At 42.5% G+C, this 23,639-nt stretch overlaps 1 protein-coding gene across 4 annotated transcripts in view; it reads left to right on the forward strand.

Moving 5' to 3' along the window:
- The window catches only part of Atosa (atos homolog A), a 75,851-nt gene that overhangs the window by 37,233 nt on the left and 14,979 nt on the right, over nt 1–23,639 (forward strand). For 3 of the 4 annotated variants that reach the window (XR_009380284.1, XM_059268243.1, XM_059268242.1), the window contains exons 2-6: nt 15,514–15,698; nt 17,054–17,256; nt 17,517–17,642; nt 18,888–20,712; nt 22,111–22,224. Coding sequence is in view for 3 of the 4 variants with exons in the window: in XM_059268243.1 (XP_059124226.1) it covers nt 15,514–15,698; nt 17,054–17,256; nt 17,517–17,642; nt 18,888–20,712; nt 22,111–22,224 (2,453 nt within the window). In the remaining variant the exon portion in view is untranslated. Of the gene's footprint in view, nt 1–15,513; nt 15,699–17,053; nt 17,257–17,516; nt 17,643–18,887; nt 20,713–21,312; nt 21,534–22,110; nt 22,225–23,639 lie in introns of those variants that run through there. The other variant, XM_059268244.1, reaches the window with a different exon arrangement.

Here is a 23,639-nt window from a genome sequence, read left to right on the forward strand (position 1 = left end):
CAATAAAAACAAGCTCCATATGGATGTTCTTTGATGCACATCACCCTTTTTTTGAAGTAAATTGGTGCTACCAGGAGCAGATGTGTCTCATTGTAATGAAAGCCTTATGTTATTAAAATATATTAAATTCTACATTCTGTAGGTCTCTGAAGTGTTTGAAGACCACTTATCTATTAAAGTCTGTTTAACCTTGAAAACATACCAAACATGACTACAAGTTTGATTATTATAAATAACTACCAACCTATATTTCTTAATTATATATTACATTTTAAAATGAGCTGCATAGGTTCAATACCTTAAACAAGAGTAGAAACAATGCAGTATAACAAAAATGACCTGAAATTTGTATCAATATACAAAATCCATACCAATATAAAATATTTGAGATTAATAGTTGCTTTTTAGTTTAAAATACATTCAATAATTTAGCCTTTTAGCCTATCATTTCTGTATACCCCGTTTCTTTCCAGAACTAGATTCCTGAATCTAATCTCCTTTGCTCAGCTTTCTCCCTGACCATGACCAACAACAACTTGTAACCAACCTCCCTAAATGATAAACATTCATAATCCATTGAACAACCAAAAACTACTCACTCTACTTCTTGGGAATGTGAATGTCATGTTCTCTAGACTGCTTCCTGTTATCTGGTGTGACAGCATCTTTAGGAGTCCTGAGAAAATTGGGATAATGGTCAAGTACTGGGAGAGCTAGCTATATTATTTTTTGTTTAATCTCTGTGTAATGGGAAAGTGTAGAGCTTATCTAAAGTTTTGACTGGAGTAGTCTGTGAGGCTGGACCATCTCAACTAGCAGCTTTGAAGTTGTTCTGGATGCAGAATTTTGAGGAAACTGTAACAGAGGCATTTTAAGCGGCTGAATCACCTGGGATACTTGTTTTCATTGGTGCCTGATCTTTTTCTTCTGAAATCATATACACTTTTAAAGGTAAAATACATATCTGCATTAATACAAGTATGAAATGTGTGGTGTATACAAGTCAGCTAAAGATGATTTTTTTCTTTTATATTTGAACAGGTGAAAGGCATCTGTCTGGACTATATAACCAGACTTCTATCCATGCCATAGCATGTAATTATAAGTCATGAGGACTCTGTAGCCAACAAGATTTATCATGTCTCACTCAGTCTCAGAGCTGTTCCCATGTTGAGGGATCAGCAAATGCATCACCTGTCTTGTAGGGAATTTTTGTTGTTTTTTTTTTCTTCATGTCTTGTAGGGAATTTTTGTTTTTTTTGTTTTTTTCTTCATGTCTGTAGCCAAGATTTTCAGGAGGTCTTCCTCGTCAAATCTGATCTTTATTAATGTTGGAGGAATCCATAGCTTTTTTTTTTCCTGTAGAAACAAAAACAAAACTTCTCCCCCAACACAACACAACATGTTTTCTGACTTCCGTTCTGAAGTAAGATATTTTAAAAATATACAGGTTGGTTTAATTTAGCAGTTTCCATAGTCCAGTGTCTCTCAGCAGTGATTTTTTTCATAAGCATTTAAAAAATTTAAAGTCAGCAAAATACCATACAAGATCCAGACATCCTGTTTATTCTATTCCTATATTGAGGGATCAGCATATACATCACCTGTGTTACAGTTTTTTGGTTTTTTTTTTCTTGATGTCTGTAGCCAAGATTTTCAAGAGGTCTTCCCCAGTCAAATCTGATCTTTATTAATTTTGAATGAATCCATATTTCTTGTTGGATTATGTTTGGGCTGCCAACCTGCAAATAATGACCCAGAGACTTATTATTAACTATGAAAGTTTGGCTTTAGCTTAACTTTTTTCTCAACTAGCTCTTAGAACTTAATTAACCCATATATTCTTTTAATCTACATTCTGCCACATGGCTTAGTTACTTCTTTTTAGTATGACACACCCAGTTCCCTCAGAGTCTGCTGGTGAAATTGTGCACCTAGATTCCTCCTCCCAGTTTCTCTCTGCATGCAAGTCCCACCTATACCTCCTGCCTAGCTGTTGACCATTTAGCTGTTTATTACACCAATTACAGCAGTACATCCTCACACAGTGTACAAATATCCCACAACAATGCCCATTCCTCACTTAGGTGTTATTAGTTGGTCTGTGCGGTTTGTGACTACAGCTGACACAAGACTCTGTTGTATACAGTGACGGTGGTACTCTCATGATGGCGTAGCTCCTTCCGCCCTTTCTGTGTCTCCCTTGCTTGGGTGTCGCTCTCTTCTCATTACCTGGTTTCAAGGTTCCATTGAAAGCAGGGAGTCTGGCAGAGGCAGGCAAATCTCTGAGTTCAAAGCCAGCCTGGTCTACAGAGCAAGTTCCGGAACAGTCAGGGCTACATAAGGAAACCCTATCTCAAAAGAAAAAAAAAAAAAGAGCAGGGAGTCTTAGGGGCTGGAGAGAGAGCCTAGTGGTTAAGAAAACTTGGTGATCTTTCAGAGGACCCAAGTTTGATTCCCTGCACCCATGTGAGGAAGTTCATAATGATATAACTTCAGTCTCAGGAGATATGATGCCCTCTTCTGGCCTCTGTGGGCACTGTACTCACATGGCATACAGACAGACATATATACACATAAATAAAAATTTTTAAGAAAAGCAAGAGTTCTGAATCGTTAAACATTATTCTACAGTGGAGTGGCTGCACTTCAAAATTTCCTAGGAATCCTTTTTTAAAGATATAATGCTTGAACAAAAAAATAAGAAAAAATGATATAGTGCTTGGCCTTAAATGGAGTCCTAGTATTAGTCTGTTATTGTGTTTTTGTTTGGGCTCTCAGAATCGGATGCAGGGCCTTGAATATGAATCACAAACTCTGCCTCTGAGCCACATGCCCAACCACTATTTTTGTTTTTCAAAGATTTCCAGTTTATTCCATGTGTTGCTAAAACTCAAAACACAAGATTTCAAACTTTTGAAAGTTTCCTCTGAGATTAACAGCAGAATCATAATAGCATGTATTCCATAATCATGTTCAGATAACACACTTTACCTCTGAAGTGAACAGTGCTGTAAGCTGTATATTGTCTCCTTCTTTCTCAGGAACATAAGCTTTAAAGAGACAAAACCTATTTTCTTGGCTTACACAGCTCAGAGTACAGTAAAGACTCAGACTGTTGACATAATCTTAACCATGAAATCATAATTTGTCATCATTCTTGATGGCTGTGGATATTGAACCCTGGTCTTCTCCAGACTAGGCAGCCACTATACCAATGCTGTATGCACCCAATTCTGAAATATAGATTGATTTCTTTGAGTCAGGGTTTCTCTGTGTAGCTTTGGAGCCTGTCCTGGAACTCACTCTATAGACCAGGCTGGCCTCGAACTCACAGACCCACCTGCCTCTGCCTCCCGAGTGCTGGGATTAAGGGTGTGTGCCACCACCGCTGGCTAGATTGATTTTTTTTTTAACTTATCTTTGTTAAGCATTCTTTCTGATGACTGTATTTTTTACTTTGGTTCATATACACAGTTTCTTTAGAAATATGTACAGCTAAGAGCTGGGTGTGTGGCAGTGCTCACTGTAATCCTAGCAGGTAAGAGGCTGAGGCAGGAAGAGTGGGAGCCCAGGTCCACCCTGGGTTCCATGGTAAGTTTAAGGCAAGTCTGGGTTACATATTGAGCTCTGCCTACCTGTCGATTTGTCTGTCTATGAATATATCCATCCATGACATACATTCATGAAATACGAATGCAGTTCTTATTTTTAGATTCTTTTTTTTTTAAGATTTATTTATTTATGATGTATATAGTGTTCTGCCTGCATGTATGCCTGCAGGCCAGAAGAGGGTACCAGATCTCATTGCGGATGGTCGTGAGCCACCATGTGGTTGCTGGGAATTGAACTCAGGACCTCTGGAAGAGCAGCCAGTGCTCTTAATCGGTAAGCCCCAGGAATGCAGTTCTTATGAGCATCTATGTCTGCAACTATTGTTTTTTTTCTTCAGATAAAACATTTGTTGGCTCAATGGTTTCACTCAAAAAATGAGTATCTTTTCAAAAGGAGCTGAAAAATATTCAGCTAATAGAGTTTGCTTACTTTGGTTTTGGTCAATCATGCTATATTGCATGTAAATCAGAATCAGATAAAATTCATCACTTTACATTTCTACACTTGGTTGATTTTAACAGGCACGTGTCTTCCACTTCCTAAATGAATTCTTGATGGAACACAATAGTTTAATTGGCAGGACTTTTTATTAATGACATTACAGATTTGATGAAGTAACAATGAATGGCCTCTTCTTGGAGGTACAATGTGACCAGGGCTTGGCACACACGTTTTAGATTCATTTTTATCTTTAACTATATGTACATGTGTGGGTTTGTGTGTGAGCATAGGTGCCTGTTGAGGCCAGAGGTGTGGGATCCTGGGAGCTGAGGTAGTGTGAGCTAGCCAACATGGTTGCTGGGAACAGAGCTTCATTCTCTTTAAGAGTAGCTCATACTCTAATCCACTGAACCATCTCTAGCCCTGGCACACATATCTTTACATTTATTGTATTAATATCATTGTGAGATTAAATAAGATATAATGTGTATCATGGTGTCCAGCATCCAGAAAGCACCTAAGTGTGAATTATTATGGCCTTTTAGGAGTACAGCTGTTCAGGAGGTCCACACCAGTGCAGAGAACAGTGCACAGTGCTCTTCAGTGTCAGCGGAAGAGATGGGCTGTTCTCACAGCTTTATGCTGCAGGCAAGTCCTTCAGCAAGCAGAAATCTGCCTGACGCTGGGGGTGTTTCTTACTCTACTGCATTGGTAGAATGCCGAATGGCTACGTGGCAGTGGGGAGTGCTGCTCATTAAAAATTTGCTCTGACATTTTTCCGAAATACAGAAATGTAATACCCACTGTTCTAATCCATGGAGTTTTGTCCAGGAAATTTGGCATTAGAGGTTATACAAAAAGAAGGGCTATTCATAATAGACTTGGAGAATGTAAGTTGTTTTAGGAAGGCCCTTCCCTAGTTGCTTAACAGCTCTTTCCTTGCAGTACAAGTCTAGTAACAAGTAGTAAGGATACAGCTCTTCCTCTTCTCGTACTATCAAACCTTTCCTGGTTTTAGACACTGAAGACAGTGGTAAGTACTGTATGTTCATACTTACCAGGCACTGAAATGGTTTAAGTCCTTAACTAGGACTAGAGATGTAGCTCTGTGGTAGAGCACTTGCCTAGTACCTGTAAATCCCTGAATTTAATCCAGAACACTACAAAAATGAAACTAATTGAAAGCTGGTCATGATACATACCTGTAATCCTGACCCTCAGGATGCTGAGGCAGGAAAATTTAAGGCCAGCTTGGGATACATAACCAGTTCCATGCCAGCCCGGGGTGCATAATGAGGCTCTGCCTCAATACAAAAGATATAAACTAGGGGTTGGGGATTTAGCTCAGTGGTAGAGCGCTTGCAAGGCCCTGGGTTCGGTCCTCAGCTCTGAATATATATATATAAACTAGCTGGGCAGTATGGAATAATAGACGCCATTTCTATGAGGATTCTATTTTACATGGCACTTATCAAATCAAGATAACTTATAAACAAACCTTCTTGACCCAACAAGTGATGTATGTGAAAAATATTCACCTAGTTACTATATTTAGTTGTGAAATATTAAACACTGTTGCCAAGGTAAGAAATAAAATGTTCACTATTGCCGCTTCTGTGCTATGTTGTGTAACTAGCCATTGTAATATGGCAAGAAAAACAAGTTAAAGCATAAAGACTAGAGAGAGAAGCAAAACTCATTTGCAGTAATTATGGTTGATTAGTTAGAGCAGGAACACCCTGGTAACCAGCCTTAGTAATAGTGCTGTATCCTGTATTCAGTGATTTTAGACGCTTGCTTGCTTGCTTGCTTGCTTGCTTGCGCTCGCTCGCTCTCTCTCTCTCTCTCTCTCTCTCTCTCTCTCTTTCTTTTTTGAGACAAAAACATAACAGTCACTTTATGGCCTCAAACTCACAGAGATCCGCCTGCTTCTGCCTCCCAAGTGCTGGGATTAAAGGCATGTGCTACCACTGCCCAGCTAGACTGTTCAACAGAAATTTGGACATTAAAAATAAATAGTAGGAACCATTGTGTAGCTTTGATCCAACATAATTGTATTTATACTGTATAGAGAATTCTGTTGAGGAAGCTAGGAATGGACGGAATGGAAGGAGACTAGATGCAGAGAGCCACCCATGGTACTATTGTTACCCTGAAAGAGATTCCAGCCCTAGAGTGGAAAGAAAACCAGCTAGAGCTCGGCTCCTTGAGCATGTGTAGTGTTAGAACATAGAGAAAATGTAGAAAGAAGAGCAGATTTGGGGCTGGGAGGACAGGAGCAGGAGAAGGTGGCAGGTGACACTGGACTTAATGGACATTGTGGTTGTTTTTCTTTTTTCTCTGCCTCTTAGTCTTTATGGTTTCTTTGCTCTCTCTGTCTTTATCTTAATTTCATTATGTATTTTACCACAGAACAGATTCTTCTTCATTTAAGTGAGACCATCAATGCTTGGCATACCTTATTTCTAACCATTATAACTATATAGTAGTTGGATGATTAACTGTTAAAATAACAGGGAGTCAAGATGTCTTAGTTTTGTACTATTATGACAGTATCTCAGGGTTCATAATTTAAAAAACTGTTACATTTATTTGTGTGTTTGAACTCATGTGAATGTGTGTGTAGGTGCATGGGTATACACATGCCACAGCACATGTGTGGAAGTCTCAGGACAGCTGTGGAAATCAGTTCTCTTTTTCTACCATGTGGGTCCCCAGGAAACAGAATATCAAGCCTGCCAGCAAGTACCTGCAGCTACTGAGTCATCTTACTAACACTCAGAATTCAGAACTTTAAAATAATAAACATTTAGCTTGGCACAGGGGTACGTACACACCTTAGTTTCAGCTATGTGGGAACCTGAGGCCAGAGAATTGTAACAGCCTGGGCAACATAGACAAAATAATGAGAGCCTGTTGGAGTAGACAGGGGACAGGTTTACCTCCTGCAGTTTTGCGACTAAGAAGTTGAAGATTGAGGAGCTTCTGTCATCTAGCAAGGTCCTCTGTGCTGTGTCAGCCCACGATGTGTATATGGTGGATTACGTGCCTGGATGTGTGTGGAGCCTAAAGGACAACCTGGAGTGTCTATGCTCCTCAGGTGCTGTCTAGTTTTTGTTTGTTTTGTGACAGGCTCTCTCACTGGCCCAGAACTTACCAAGTAGGCTAGCCAGCAAGCCCCAAAGATCTGTCTCTCTGCCTTACTGGCGCTAAGATTGCAAGCACATGTCACACCAATGAGCCTTTTTTTTTTTTTTTAATGTGAGTGTGGGTGTCTTCTCTGCATGTATGTCTGTATACCATGTGTGTACTTGGTACCCACAGAAGTCACAAGAAGGCATCAGATCCCCTGGAACTAGAATTAATATAAATCATCCACACGTTGGATGCTAAGAATTGAACCTGGGTCCTCTAGGAGAGCAGCCAGTGTTCATAACCCCTGAGCCATGTGTCCCAATGGACATTTAAGTTTGTTTTTATTTTTTATATTGTGTGTACATGTTTGTTTGTGTGTGTTTGTGCATATGAATGCAGTGTCTACAGAGACCAGAAGAGGCCATCAGATCTTGAGCTAGAGTTATAGGCAGTTGTGAGCTACCCATCCTGTATACTTGCAACCAATTTTGGGTCCTCTAGAAGGGTAGTGCATGCTCTTAACCACTAAGTCAGCTCTCCAGCTGTTTTTGTTCTGGGGATTGAACTCAGGCCTTTGTGCTTGTAAGGCGAGCACTTGACCTACTGAGCCATCTCCCGCCCATCATACTACATGAAGAATAGTGTAAAATGCTGCCTCCTGATCTTTTCTTCTTCTGTTGCACTCTTTATAAGGTCTATGATATGCTGTGGTTAATTTCCCTTTAAGCAACCAGTTACATTTAAAACTTATTGTAGATTTAAGTATAGTGGTATAGATATCTGGGTGTAGGAAATCTGGGTATAGTGGCAACACAAATGATCCCAGTACTTGGTGGATTGAGGCAGTAGGACTGACATGAGCTCACCTAAGCTACACTGTCCTAGTTAGCCTGAGCTGCATACTGAGACTATCTCAAAAAACAAAAAGAAATAAGAAAAAAAAACTGATTTAAAATGAGAACAGAGCCAGCAAGATGGCTAGGAGGGCAGGGACATCCACTTTTAAGGCTAACAGCCTGAGTTCAGTCCCTGGGACCACATGGTGATGGGGCATTATCTCCTAAAAGTTGTACTCTGGCCTCAATACTGCATGGAATACACATGCGTACATGTTCACACACAAAGTCAAATGTAAAAGATTTAAAAACCCTGAGACTAAATTATTTACATTTATCTGCACTTCTGAGGTTTCCAGTGCTATTTGAATGGATCAGATGATACAGTTCTCTTCTGCCAGGAGGGCTTGCATATCTTCTACAGGTGAATTATCTCAGGAGGGCTTGCTTCAACATCTCTGGTTATTAATGTCTTCTTCGGGTGATTTGTTTCAGGTTTGCTGTGTATGTTTTATTTTGTTTTGTTTTGAGACAAGGTCTTACTGTATAGCACTGACTAGCCTCAAACTCACAGAGACCTGCCTGTCTCTGCCTCCCAAGTGCTGGGATTAATGGTGTATGCCACCACACATGCTTGGCCTTGCTGTATTTGAAAAATCGTTCTGCCTTTTTTTTTTTTTTTTTGGTTTTTTGAGACAGTGTTTCTTTGTGTAGTTTTAGTGCCTGTCCTGGATCTCACTCTGTAGCCCAGGCTGGCCTCCAACTCACAGAGATCCGCCTGGCTCTGCCTCCTGAGTGCTGGGATTAAAGGCGTGCACCACCACCGCCCGGCTTCTGCTTTGTTTTGTAATGGTCCCTTGGTTGAGAAGGTTTCGTTTGGTGCCTTCGGATTCCATGTTCTCACCTCCGCTCTCTGGTGGCTAGCCACCCTGACTTCCCTTCCCATCACTTTTCCCTCGCTCCTGAGGACTGCTGAACGCTGCTTCTTTCTGTGCCTCAGCATGGAAATCTGCTCCTGTCTGTTTCCCTGTCAGAGATGCCCATCCTCTGAATTGGTTTGTAGTGTGAGGGTAATCCACATCCCTCTTCCTCTGCCTTGGCTGGAAACAGCCCAGTGGATAGCAAATAGAGTTCCCTGAAGGGATGAACATAGAAATCAGGTTTCCCTTCAGTGTATCCCCTGGAGAGAAGACAAGGCCTGTGGGAAAGTCCTGCTTTCCCCCCAAGGACAGACAAGGTCTTTCTCTCATAACATTTTTCATTCCTCCATTAGAAACAAAGAAATTAAATAACAAGTCTGAACTTGCCCAAGATTGGACTCTCTGGATATTACTGCCTCTGTGTAAAACTGAATTCTCCAATGAATCTTTTTATTATTGTTCCAAAACAGATATTAATTAAAGGCCAGTTTTGTGGCTGAGACAGGATTGCTTGGAGAGGCCAAACTGGGTAACATAGCAAGTTCCAGGCCAGCCTAAAGTACAGAGTTAGACCTTGCCCAATCCCTGAAAAAGAAAGAAACTTTATTTGCACAGTTCTTTATGTGAATTTTATTTCTGCCCTTCTTTGGCTATTAGTTTTGTTGAGTATACTCTAGCTTCATTTCTATTTTTATTTTATCTGTGGGTATTTTGCCTGCATGTCTGTCTGTGTACCACACAACTTCTGTGCCCTCAGAGACCAGAAGAGGGCATCTGATTCCTGTAACCACAATTATAGATGGTTGTGAGCCATCACTTGGGTGCTGGGAATTGAACCTGGGTCCTCTAGAAGAACATCCAGTTCTCTTAACTACTGAGCATGCGCCCCAACCCCCGAACTTCATTTCTGAAGGAAGAAATATATAATTCCTCGTAACATTCTTTCAGCCAAATATTCATAAAGGAAATACTCATGAAAATTATAGTTTCTTAATTCACATTCTGGTTCTTTATGCAGAAAAACCACTAGGAAAGTCTTTCTGACTGTATGAACAAGTACAGTTAGAGTGTGTTCTAAAGTAAGTGCCTATTGACTGTACTGGGTTTGCTGTTTAATAGTTGACTATTAGCTAAAAACTAAGTTTCTAACATAGCAAGATATTCCAAAATTCAAAGGGCAGTCTTTTTCTTTTTTTCTCAGAAGTTTCTGAGGTAAGAATTTTTATTTCATTGGCTAGGGATGAGACTTAGTATTTGAACACCTCTGTATCAAGATTGAGGCCCTGGCTCTGATCCCCAGCACTGGGAAAATATCATTCCAGCTTGCTCATTCACTCAGTAGCTGAGCTTACAACTGTTTGTGCCACAGGGTTCCACTGTCACATTGTAATAATCCAGGTTCAAAATTAATTATAATTTAGGCATCTTATTTAACCCTTAGTGCATACAATTAATGTTTAAAATATTTTTTGTCAGAAGCCAACAGAACAGGGCCAATGAGATGGCTCAGAAGTAAAGGCACTTGCCCAGCAAGCCTGAGGTCCATCCCCAGAAACCACAGTAGCATGGTAGGAGGGGAAACTTGACTCCAGAAAATGCCATCTGATCTCCACACACGTGGGACACATAAGCTTGCACTTGGACACATGCACCACACACACACACACACAGAGAGAGAGAGAGAGAGAGAGAGAGAGAGAGAGAGAGAGAGAGAGAGAGAGAGAGAGAGAGAACAGAAACAAATGAAATAAAATAAAAAATACAACCAGCAGACGAACTAATTATGAGCTGCAGGTGTCTTAAACAATACTTTATTTCTTAATCAAAGAAACAAGAGAACTGTCTAAGTTATTTAAGACTAGGACTATTTGAAAGTTGGCCAGAGAACTTCCTAGAACCCATGCCATAAGTTAAGATGGTTGTCTTTGAGTTTTTTTCTGAAATAAAAATAAGTCAGAGTTGATGAGAACTACTGTTGGAGAGCGACCTTCAAGATGGTTCTCTTCCTGGTGATTGTGTGTGTAAGTTTGGGGAAATGACTTTAAAATTTAGTTTTATCTAGGGAGGCAGAGGCAGGAGGATCTCTGTGAGTTCAAAGCTAGCCTGGTCTACAAAGTGAGTTCTAAGACAACCAGGACTGTTACACAGAGAAACCCTGTCTCTAAAAAAAAAAATCTCATCCATAAAAGGGGGAAGTAGTGTCCAATAGTATTTATTATAAATTTAATTAATAGTTATGTTGTGTCCCTTTTGTGCTTGGCAATATTCTAAAAAATTTACAAGTAACCCTTGTGACTAGAGTCTGGAAGATGCTACTGTCTAAGTGACAAGAGGGGTAGGGAGATGGCTCAGAGGGTGAAGAGCTTGGCCCACGTAAAAGCCTGGCCGACACCCACCTGCAGCTCCAGTTCAGGAAGTGGAGACAGCAGATCCGCTGGCCAGCTGGCTAGCTGCACTCCCTCAATGGTGAGCTCTGGGTTCAGCCAGAGAGCCTACCTCAGAGAAAATGGAGAGCCGTTGAGGAAGACACCAGACAACAACCTCTGTCCCCTACATGCACCCTCACACACATATGAGCACTCACATGCATGCAAAGACAGAAATAATAAGGGGAAAGCTGAGATAAAGAAGTTGTATATGGGGCTAGGGAGGTGGCTCCGTAGTTTAGAGAACTTGCTGTTCTTCCAAAGGACCAGAGCCCAGTTCCCAGCATCCATGTTGGACCACTCACAACTGCCTGTAACCCCAACTGCAATGGAGCCAACTTCCTCTTCCGGCTTCTGAAGGCACCAGCACTCACCTGCACATTCCCACACATAGATACAATGAAACAAAAGCCAAGTCAATCCATGGTACGTTTGTTACTGTTTGTTACTGCGGTTTCTCATGATCATGTATTGAAGATTTAAAGATTTTTGTTACAATTGACAAAACACAGTGTTGTGTGTACATGTGCAGCGTATATGGGAGTGTGTGTGTGTGTGTGTGTGTGTGTGTGTGTGTGTGTGTGTGTGCATATACATGATGTGCACAGGGAGAACAACTGGGCGGTTGGGTCTCCGTTTCACATTTCCATGGGTTCCGAGGATGCAGTGTTAAGACTTTCACTGTGAAGAAGTAGATTTGGGGTGTAACAGAGCTGTCAGGACAGTTCATCTGAGTTCATCTGTAGCGCCACTTGGCTTCTTCAGCCTGTCCTGTCTCCTGGTCACATCAGTGGTCAGTGCCCCAGGTTTAGGAGGAGGTTGTCTGAAATAGTCTGTCTCTCCACGGAAAATGGTGACATGTAACCGTGTGGATGGGGAAGGCATGGCTCTAGGCTGAATGCCAGCATCTTGCCGCAGCCATTCACAAAGTCAGTGGCTTATGCAAGCTCTGGGCAGAGAAGCAAGTCGGTAAGAGGTCAGTGTAGAGAGCAGGTAGGACAGAGGCCTCTCACGGACAACATAGGGAACAGTTCTTCACAAAGCTGTGGTAGATGAAAAGGAGAGGAGAAAGCCATGCCTGACAGGTTGGAAGGAGAATGGGAAGGACAAGAGCTCTGTAGACAGGAGTTTGTCTGGGGTGGAGAGACTTTGCAGGGAGCTGTGAAAGCTGAGTTGACCTGCGACTCGGGCAGCATCCCTATCAGAGTACATGTCATATTGCCAGCTAGAATAGCTGGCTCTGTGTGGCAGCTGTGGCCATGGTCAAGCTTGAGGGGTTGTAAGTGGATTAATTAGGAAGCCAACCAGTGAAGAAGAGCGACAACAAACCTTTGTACCCTGAGGATTATGGTGGAGTGGGTTCGCACTAGGGTAGGAGATGGAACAGGGTCCCTCACCTCTGTGCACTGTGCTTGCAGTCTGACTGGGAGCTGGGGCTGGGCTAGGACTTTGGAGAACCATGTTCTTGAGACTCTGGACTTGAGCCCACTTCAACGAGAAAAGTAAGCAGCTTAGACACTTGGGAAGATCCAGAGATGAAATAGGCCACCTCCCCACTAGATGTACAAGGACAGGCTGCTGACAGTTGCCAAGGCAGCATCTGAGCGCTTATGTGGGTGATTGAATTAGACTTGATCGAGTTTGTGAATCTCCGCTCTTGAGAAGCAGTGGAGCTGGGTGTGTGATATAGCACACACCTCTGTCCCAGCATTTGAGAAGTAGAAGCCGGAAGATCAGAAGGCTAAGAAGAGCCTTGACTGTGTAGTGAGTCTGAGACCTCCCCATACTAAATTAGAATTCATCTTTAAAAAAATTTAAAAAAAAAAAAAACCTAATGAACCTACAGAAAGAGAGAGGGAGGGAGGGAGGAAGGAAGGAAGGAAGGAAGGAAGGAAGGAAGGAAGGAAGGAAGGAAGGAAAGGAAGGAAGGAAAGGAAGGAAGGAAGGAAGGAAGGAGGAAAGGGAGGCAGAGGGAGCTGGGGAAAACCCTAGGAGAGATCACAGCCTTGCCTCCTGAGAGACACAGAGTGAGCAGAGCCTCCGACTGCACCAGTACCTGCCATCACACATCGGGGGTGGGGGGGTAAGAGTGGGGGGGGAGGGAGGGGGCTCTGTCCTTCCCAGGCTGGCTGGGCTGCTACACATGCTGTCTGACTTCTTTCTGCAGCCGGCCAAGGTAGTAGCAAGAGTCCAGGCCACTCATACCACGGAGTAAGATGGAAAGGAAGCCAGGGAAAAACCTAGGAGATTGCTAAGAAGATAATTTATTTAAGATAATTTTTTATCTTCATAGAGGGCAGTCTGTTAATATAAACAAAAATTGTTCTTTTGTGAATTTACCCCAAAGAAATGATAGTGAGTTCATTTTTCCAGCATATTTATAAAGATTCTTACGTCTATTTAGAAAATAACTGAATCATCCTATACATCCAACAGTATGGGACTCATTAAGTAGATCATGCCATAGTTATAGCTAAATAGCTAACTAAAACCATAGACCTACTTTTGAGAAGAAAAGCTGTCTACTACATAAGTAAACACGATTTTTAAAAAGTTAGAAAGCAGGGGCAGCAAGATGACTCTGCAAGTAAAGGCTTTGCCACCAAGCCTGACGACCTGCGTTCAGTCCCAGGAACTCACATGGTGAAATTTGCCCTCTGACTTCCGTTTGCACTGTGCCATATACCCCTGCTCCATAGGCACCGGCACACATGCCTGCACATGCATATACACGGCACACACGCACAAATAAATTAATAAAATGTAATAAAAAATTTAAAGGTAGGAAGTATGATTGTGTATCTATAGGATTATCTGTGAACACCCTTGATTTATGACCTAATTTCATTCCCAAAGGAGATTTGAGACCCTCTCTTCCAATCAGCACATTATTATAATTTATAGTCCCATTTCCAGAAATACAGAAATTTCTGTATTACAATAATACCAAATGAATAAAAATGTGGGTCAGATATACATATTTTTTTATATTTAGGAAACAAAGTATGTAATAGATTTCATAGTCACAGTGAACACAGCATTATTATGGTGGTTAAGAGCCTAGTTTCTGGAGCCAGACGTCTGTCCACGTTGCAGATTGTCTGGGGTGAGTGTGGGCCAGCTCACCCCTTGGCTTGATTGCCTGTAACATGCAGGCAGGAGTCCTCACCCTGCAGTGCTCTGAGAACTGAGCTTATCTAGAGGGAGTACTTAGTGCTGGCGATACTTGATGGCACTTAAGTCACTAAGTGTTAGCTGTCATCCTTCTGCCTCAGCTTCTCCAGTGCTGGAATTTTAGACCTAGACTACTTACTACCCTTAGTTAGAGATAACTAACTAAGTTATTGTTAGTTGGAGGTAATGGTTTGGGTTTTGTTTTTTGGAGGGGTTAGTTTTTGGATTTTTGAGATGGGATCTTGCTTTGTAACCAGTAGTAGCCTGTAACTCACTGTGTAGCCCAGGCTGGCGACAAAATTACAGAAATTCTCCTGTCTTGGCCTTCTGAGTACCGTGATTTATAGGCATGTACCATTGCACCCAGCTCACATGAGCTCCTGTTAAGTACTTTAGGGCTAGAGGTGTATCTCAGTGACAGAATAAGCTGGAGTCGCCAGGCATAGAGCTGCACACCTGTAATCTCAGCCCATAAGAGCCAGAGGCAGGCCAGGCAGTGGTACATGCCTTTAGTCCCAACAGAGGCAGGCGGATCTCTGAGTTCAAGGCTGGCCTGGTCTAAAGAGTGAATTCCAGGACAGCCAAGGCTATACAGAGAAACCCTGTCTCAAAAAACAAACAAACAAAAAAAAAGGAGCCAGAGGCAGGGAGGTTAGGAGTTCAAGACCAACCTCTACCACTTGTGAACTCAAGGCCAACCTGGGCTACATGAGACCCTATCTACAATTAATTAATTAATTAATTAATTAATTGATTAATTAATTAAAAATTAATGAAGTAGGGATATAGCTCAGTTGTAGAGCACTTGTTAGCATGGCAAAGTGCTGGCCTAGTGTGTGTATAGCCCTGGGTTCAATTCCACAATGACAGATAAATAAACAGAAACACTGTAAAAAAAAAATGTGATTAATTCAAGTGATGGAATTTTTAATACAATGCAGAATTTTCCCTTTTTTTAAATGCCAGATGCCCTGGATGAGTATTTTGAATATGACGCAGAGGAGTTCTTGGTTTCTCTGGCCTTGCTGATAACAGAAGGACGGACACCCGAGTGCTCCGTCAAAGGTCGTGCTGAGAGCTTCCACTGTCCTCCAGCGCAGTCGCGCTTCCCAGGGACAGCTAGACATGAGTGCAGTGACAAGCTGGCCCAGGTGAGCTGTTGGGGTTTGTTCACCTTTGTGTGAACCGGTTCGGGTTCCGTTGCTGTTGGGGTTTGTTCGTCCTTTGTGTGAACTGGTTCCAATTTTTGCGTCCCTGCTGTTCTGTCACAGTGATTTTTGTATCAAGTGGGTGCTTGAAAGTGCCGTAGGTAACGTCACTGAGAGGAAGGGAGGTTGGCAACGCTGCTTGCTGTGACTCCCTTTTCTTTAGTTGTGGAGTTACCCCGACCCTTCCCTTTTATATTCTTATCCATTAGATAAACTGTTACAATGGTTTTCCTACTTCACCTGTTTCCCCTATAGTTTTTCTTTTTTTCAACTTTTCTTTTTATTTTATATACATTGGTGCTTTGCATGTATGTCTGGGTGGGAGTGTTAGGTCCCCTAGAACTGGGTTACAGACAGGTGTGAGCTTCCATGTGAATGCTGGGAATTGAACCTGGGTCCTCTGGAAGAGCAGTCAGTGCTCTTAACCTCTGAGCCATCTCTCCAGCCCCTTTAAATATATTCTTGAACTTTAAATTTTTTATGTTGTTGTTGTTGTTTTCAGACAGGGTTTCTCTATGTAGTCCTGGCTGTCCTGGAACTCACTCTGTAGATCAGGCTGGCCTCAAACTCAGAGATCACCTGGCTCTGCCTCCCAAGTGCTGGGATTAAAGGCATGTGGCACTATCACTGCCTGGCTTAAATTTTTTTTTTATTTTATTTAGTATATACAAGTGTTTTGCCTGTGTGTATGTCTGTGTACCACTTGAATGCTGGGTGCCCACAGAAGCCAGAAGAGAGCATCTGATCCCTTGGAACTGGAATTTCAGATAGTTGTGAGTCACCATGTGGGTGCTGGGAATCAAACCCGGGTCCTCTGGAAGAACAGCCAGTGCTCTCAAATGCTGAGCCATCTCTCCAGCACTCTAATTTTTAAACTTAAAAAAAAATCTTTTAAAAATCATCCTATTTTTGATTATTTAATGAAAATGAATTGTTTTAGTATTTTGGTCTTTGGGTTTCAGAATCTTCCCTATGAACTGATGAAATTGACAAAGTAGGCACACTGGGAGTACTCAGAGACCTGTCAGACATTATATCTGACATTCTTTCCCGTAAAGTAGAGCAAAATTGCCCTTCCCCAGAAACTGTGCAGCACAAACCTCTACCCTGAGCCCTGTGCACAAGAGCTTTCTATCTGGAGTGCATCATTTAACAAGAAAGTGAGACCGCCAGACCTGAGCAAGCACTACCATATAGGTCACGCTTCTTATGCAGATGTCTGCAATTACAGTTTTGAAATTTAAATACAGAATTAGAGCAGTCATTGAGACATTTGTTTATTTTCATTTTCTCTCAAGTGTCGCCAAGCCAGACGGACCAGATCTGAGGTCACACTGTTGTGGAAAAACAATCTTCCAATCATGGTGGAAGTGATGCTCCTGCCAGACTGCTGCTACAGTGATGAGGGCCCTAGCACAGAGGGGCCGGACCTGAATGACCCCGCCATTAAGCAGGATGCACTGTTACTGGAGAGGTGGATCTTGGAGCCAGTTCCCCGACAGTGAGTTGTTAAACTTGGTGTCAAGTTTTCCAAGACCTCCTACACCTTACTGGAATACTGCAGCATGTCTCTGAATCCCTCTTTTTTATGTAGTAGAGTTGAGATGCTTAATGTGTACTTATAACACCAAGTGATGTTAGGAAGTGCATGTGTGCACTGTCAGAGCACACGTCCCAGGAGATGCTTGTTCCCGCTTATCTCTGCAAAAGCAGTCACTCCATATTTGCTGACATGTGATTGTACTTCCTTCCTCCCCTTAGGAACGGTGACCGATTCATCGAAGAGAAGGCTCTTCTGCTGGCTGTCCGATCGTTTGTGTTTTTTTCTCAGTTAAGTGCTTGGCTGAGTGTTTCTCATGGTGCTATTCCACGAAATATTCTTTACAGGTATGTCGGGGGGGGGTGGGGGGTGGGGGACAGTTCAGAGTCACTGGCCGGTTTAGTGAATGGTGTCTTAGCTCTCACAAGCATATTTCCTTCATTTGTAAATGAAAATCAGTAAAAGTTGAGGGTTTTCTCAAAACAAGTTAAGAGAGTTCTATTATATGGGTAATCTTGTTGGGTTAAATCTCATTAGGATGGCTTGGTGGGTTAAATTTGGTGTAGAGGAAGGTTTCGAAAGCATTCAAGCTTAGTTTAGGAAGCCGATCCAGCCTTAATGTCATGATGAAGTGGAAACAGAGGTCACTTGGGTTTGTGACTTCTATTGATGACCTGGAGTTTTCTATTTAAAACACATAAACATTGTAGGACATAGTGCTGTGTGCTAGGAGATGCTAAGATGCTTAGGCTAGGAGAAGTGAGTTTGAACCTGAGCAAAATCTTAAAAAAAAAAAAAAAAGTACATGTGTGTTTGTGTGTGTGTGTGATTGTGTATTTGTGTGTGTGTGAGTTCCTGTGTGCATGTGTGTGTGATTATGTATTTTGTATGTGCATAAATAAACATTCACACTGCAAAGCGATCATTATTTCTTTATGCAGGTGACAGTCTCTAAATTATCTTGCTCAATAAAATGAACAGAACCCACTTATTTAATAATAAACACAAAGTCCTTTTTTTCTTTCTATTTTGGTAAATATGATTAAATCCTAATATTCTTTTAGTGTTTACCTTTTCTTTTTGAGTTCTTAAAAAGATACCTCAGCTGGGCACAGTGGCTCATGCCTGTAATCCCACAGAAGGCTAAAGTAGGAGGATCATTGCAAGTTTGAAACCAACCTGTGCTACATAGTAAATTCCAGGATATCCTGGGCTACAGAGTGAAATTCTGTCTTGTTTGTTTTGTTTTTATTTTTGTTTGGGGGGACAGAGTTTCTCTGTGTGATCCTGGCCATCCTAGAACTTACTCTGTAAATCAGGCTATCCTCGAACTCACAGAGATCCTCTTGCCTCTGCCTCCGAGTGCTGGGATTAAAGGTGTGCACCACCACTGCCTGGCTATGAAACTCTGTCTTAAAGAACAGAGCTTCTTCCAAGTGCAGTCTGTTGTGCCATGTGTTGGTTTTAGTGGTGACGTGCATGGAGGAGTGATGGGAGTTAGTGCAGAGCTGAGTATGTGATTGCTTTTTACCCTCAAAGTGACTTAGAGAGACAGAGGGCAGCTGTGACTGACCTGTGTTGTTTGGCTCTAGAATCAGTGCTGCTGATGTCGACTTGCAGTGGAGTTTTTCACAGACTCCAACTGAGCATGTGTTTCCTGTTCCCAACGTCTCTCACAACGTGGCCTTGAAAGTCAGCGTTCAGTCTCTACCCAGACAAACTCATTATCCGGTTTTGACCTGTAGTATTCATACTAACATTCTTTATGAGAAGAGAATTCAAGAGCAGGAGCTAAAGGCCTATCAGCACCGTGGCCCTGGTGAAATAGAGCACCGCTGTCCCAGCAGCTCACAGGGTCTGTGTAGCAAACACACGTGGACCATGGCACCCGTGAGTGCCCTGCATGTAAGAAGTATCTTGACTCCTGAGTACTCTGCAGCCATTAGAAATGTCAGGCTCTGCCCAGGCACGGGCAGCAAGTCTGACCATGGGGCATCTCAAGCCAGTGTCCTGGGCTTCAGTGGCACCACAGGAGAAGTAAGGTCACAGGAGGCGTCAGTGAGAACTTTGAAATCACTCTCTGCGATCGATTCCAGTGTCTCCAGCTGTCAGAGCTCCCGGCAGTCAGTGGGGGAGCCTAACCCTTTAATGGACTCCTTGGTTCAGGATCGACAAGAAGTCATTGCCAGGATTGCTCAGCACTTGATGCACGGTGACCCCGGCTCCTCTCACGTGTCTGAACACCCCTTCAACACCCAGGGGTCCACTTCACTTAGTGCAAAGCTTCACCGAGTTCCCCAAGAAAGCCAGAGTGTCAGACGATGCAAAGAGGCATTCTCCGTCTCTTTTGGGAGCCCAGAGATTAGCTCCACAGAGGACACCAGTGAGGGGAAAGTGAGAGGGAAGTCGGACACCACTCCAGGAGAGACCTGCACCTCTCACGGCCCGTACTCTCGCCCGTCTGCTGGGGAGGCGAACCCGCTGATCGGCTCTTTGCTCCAGGAGCGGCAGGACGTCATAGCCAGGATTGCACAGCACTTGGAACACATCGACCCCACAGCTCACATTCCCCGGCCTGCGTTCAGCAAGCACGACTCCAATTCCATTCCTTCTAAAGTGATCAGGAGTTCATATGATGACAAAGCCTTGTGGAAGAAGAACAGAGATAGTGCCTCTGTTTCTGCTTCTCGTACAGAAGTGTCCTTACTGGGAGACAGAGGTGATGGGAAAAGCCCCAAACCTAGTAAATGCTTCCAATCTTCCAAATACAATCTTCAGGAAAAGTCTCTGAAGCATGAAGTAAGAACTCAGCATCAGAAGCATCCTGATGACATCACCCCCAGCGCCAGGCAGGAGCCGCAGAACAAGGCTGCTGGCTTACTAACTTCCTCTAATATGACTCTCTGCAATGAAAGTAACTTGGGTTTGATTAGCAGATTGGAAAGTACACCTTGTAAATCACAACTTAAGGAGCAAGAAATGAGCCATGAAATTGAGAAACAGTGTTCACATTGCAACAGTATTGACAAACAGATTTGCACAAATAAATGTACGGAGAAAATAAAAGACGAGAATTATAACCCAGGATCTCTCAGTCATCTCCAATGTGATGACTCAAAAGGTATTGACTCAAGAATAAAAGTTACTATGTCGGAAATGTCTGACTGTTTCAATAAGTACAAAACTAATTGTTCAAATAAAGACACAAAAAGATCACAGACCTGTGAGCAAAGCAGTCAGCTCAGCACAGAGAGTGAGCTCAGCAAAGGTACTGACGGTTTCAGATGCACAGCCTCAGAGCAGCTGAAAACAACGAAACAGGAGCAAAAAGAAGATCCTGCTGATGGAAAACCTCAGAGGAAAAGTGTGAAGCACTGTCTGTCTACAAGCGAAAGACTGAAAAGTGCAGACGTGTTGGTAGGTGACATGTAATGTTCTAAATGTAATTCCCAGTTATTAGCTGTGGTTTGAACTTTATTCCCAGGAGATCTGGTTATAAAGGCCCAAGGGGCTTCTTATCTGTAGAATACCCAGTCTGGCATGATAAGCCTTCTACAGAACTATTAATATCCTTGCCAATACCCCACTCTCTTGAGAGTAAACATTAGGTAATAGAAGAAGTAGATCACAGATCTTGTGGTTTAAAATGCAGTGCGCGGACCCTTCTTTAAAATCTACAGTTACAGCACTGAATTTTTCAAGGCTCTGTGAGGTCTGTCATGCCACCTTTCATCAGTTTCTCGTCCACTGTCTAAAGGCCATGTGACCTTTTCCTCCCATTCAGAGCACCTGGACTTTGTGTTTGGCCTGTGGATGCAGGAGTGGATGCTGTTTATAAAAACAGTTGATTTTTGCCTTTTTTACAGCCTCCTCCCATTATGTCACATGACTATAGAACACTCAGTTCCTTTTGGTACTTTGCCAAGGGGCAGGTACAGCACATGAGGAAACTGAGGCTCAGAGTGTTGGATATGCCTGGAGCAGTAGCTGATCTGGCACCCCTTCCCCCCTTTTCAGGTTTCCTGTGACCCAGGGTTCTGCTGCTCCCTCATATTAATCAAGGACAAATCTGTGGGCTGTGCAAGTCCTCGGTCCACTTGGATTTTCCTGCTGCCTGTTTGTTTATTTCAATGTTGCAAACTATCGGTGGGAAACAGCCAGGAATCGAGCAGACATCCCCGTCAGCTTCATGTGTTCTGCAAGCAGCTCCGGCCTGTCACCAATGCTGCACAGTAACGAGCCGGGTGTCTGCAGGAGTTCCACCAAGTGGTTAATCGGAGGACTTAGTTCCTGGTTTTTTCCTCACAGTTTAGTCCTTGAGTCATACCAAATAACCATATAATTCTGAAAATGATAATTGATCCTCATAGTTCATAAACCTTTAACATATTGTTTAAATAGGAAGGTACACCCTAAAAGTACAATTGTCACAAAGACTTACTGTGGCCTTAACAACACTAGATGTTTTGGAGAGGCACAGTGGCTCATGCCTACAGTTCCAGACTTTTAGAACTGAGGGAAGAGAGATACGGATTCAAGGCCACCCTGGCAGGAATGCAGGCCCTTCAAGCATAATTTGGATGTGCTGGTAAAACAGTTAAATTTGGGCTCACTTCAGAACTTTTGAAGCATGATATCAAAAATAAGCACTGTTTTCTGTGCTGATGTGTGTATGTGTGTGTTTATACATGTAAGATAGAAAGGGCTCTTCAGCCTTACCACCAAGGCTGTGTATCTCAGACTACATCAGGAATGAATCTACAAAGTTGTCATTATTTGAATATTCCCACTAAAATCTAGTCCTTTTCCTGACAGAGGGATACGCTGAAACATCCAAGTGTCTGGAGAAAACATAACTTTCATTCCTTGGATGGGACATCAACCAGAGCCTTTCACCCTCAGACGGGGTTGCCTCTCCTCTCAAGTCCTGTAAGTTCCCTGAGTCCCCTCGTGCCCAGCACCTGCAGGCCACTGAGATGCTTGCAAGCACTTCAGCTAATGTTAATAGAAATATTTCAAAGCCTATGAAATAAATTTTCAGTTAGAAAACCTTGTGGGTTTTGATAGTACATTTAATAGCTGTATGATAATATAGGAAAGGACTATATGTTGAACAAATATAAAATGTATTTCACTGGTACTGAAATTTTTTTCTAAAATTCTTTTGCCAAGCATTTTGTTAATAAGTGTAAATTTTTTTTAAATACCTTGATGAAGTTTAATACAAATAGTTTTTTTCTTAGTCTCAGTAAATATTGGTACCAGCAGCAGTATTATCTAGAAAGTAGTATAAATAGTTCCATAGTTTCAAGTACAGTGGTTAAAATCTAGCTTTGGAGGGCTTGGGATGTTGTTCAGAGACAGCAGATCCAAGTAGGAGGCCCTGGGTTCTATTCCAGCACCACTTGGGAGGCTGAGGCTAAATGACTGCAAATCAGAGCTGTCCTGGGCTATAAAGTGAGACCCTGTCTCCAAAGAGTGGGGTTATGTTTGAAAGAAGACATCTGGATATGAAATTATTTTCCTTGAAGTGTACACACACACACATGCATGTCCACATCCATGCAACTACACACATGAACTCCATGTGGATAAAATAGTAGAATGGAATTGGCTGAGTAGAAGTTTAGTAGGTGCCTGGACAGATATTTAGAAAGAACCTAGCATGATGGACAGAAAGGGGAGGGAATAGTAATCCTGAAAGGGCCATAGACAACAAAGTGAAATGCTCAGAATGTCTAGCAGAAGTTCCAAGCACAGACCAGGCAGGGCATGGAGAAGGAAGTGAAGGAAGAAGACAGAGCTGAGTTATGCTGAGAATTGTACAGACAAGTCCTTATTTGTTTGTTTTTGTTGGTTTGTTTTATATGGTCTGATTCTGGGACACAATTGAGTCAGAGACTTTTTCTGTGGAATTAAAAGGTTGAACCCATTTGAACACGCACATGCTAGGAAAGCATCCTACCAATCTTTTCCCCTGTTACTATTATCTTTGTCTAGGATGGTTGGCTTTCCTTTGAGGCAGGGTCTCCCAGAGTTGTCCATTCTGGCCCTGAGCTTTCTGTCCTCTGGCCTCAGCAAGCTGTGCAGTTTACTGGGTTGCCGTCACTCCTAGCCATGATTTCATGTTTCTTCTCAGACCAGTGCATCACAGACTTTTATACATATTTTAATTCCAAAACCAATCTAATTCTCATGTTGTATGTGACTACCCTTAATTTGAACTTAGAACTTTCATTTTTTAATGTGTTTTGTAAGAAATACAATCTAGCCGGGCGGTGGTGGCGCACGCCTTTAATCCCAGCACTCGGGAGGCAGAGCCAGGCGGATCTCTGTGAGTTCGA

This window comes from Peromyscus eremicus, chromosome 7 (assembly GCF_949786415.1).
Source record: "Peromyscus eremicus chromosome 7, PerEre_H2_v1, whole genome shotgun sequence".
Taxonomy (NCBI): domain Eukaryota; kingdom Metazoa; phylum Chordata; class Mammalia; order Rodentia; family Cricetidae; genus Peromyscus; species Peromyscus eremicus.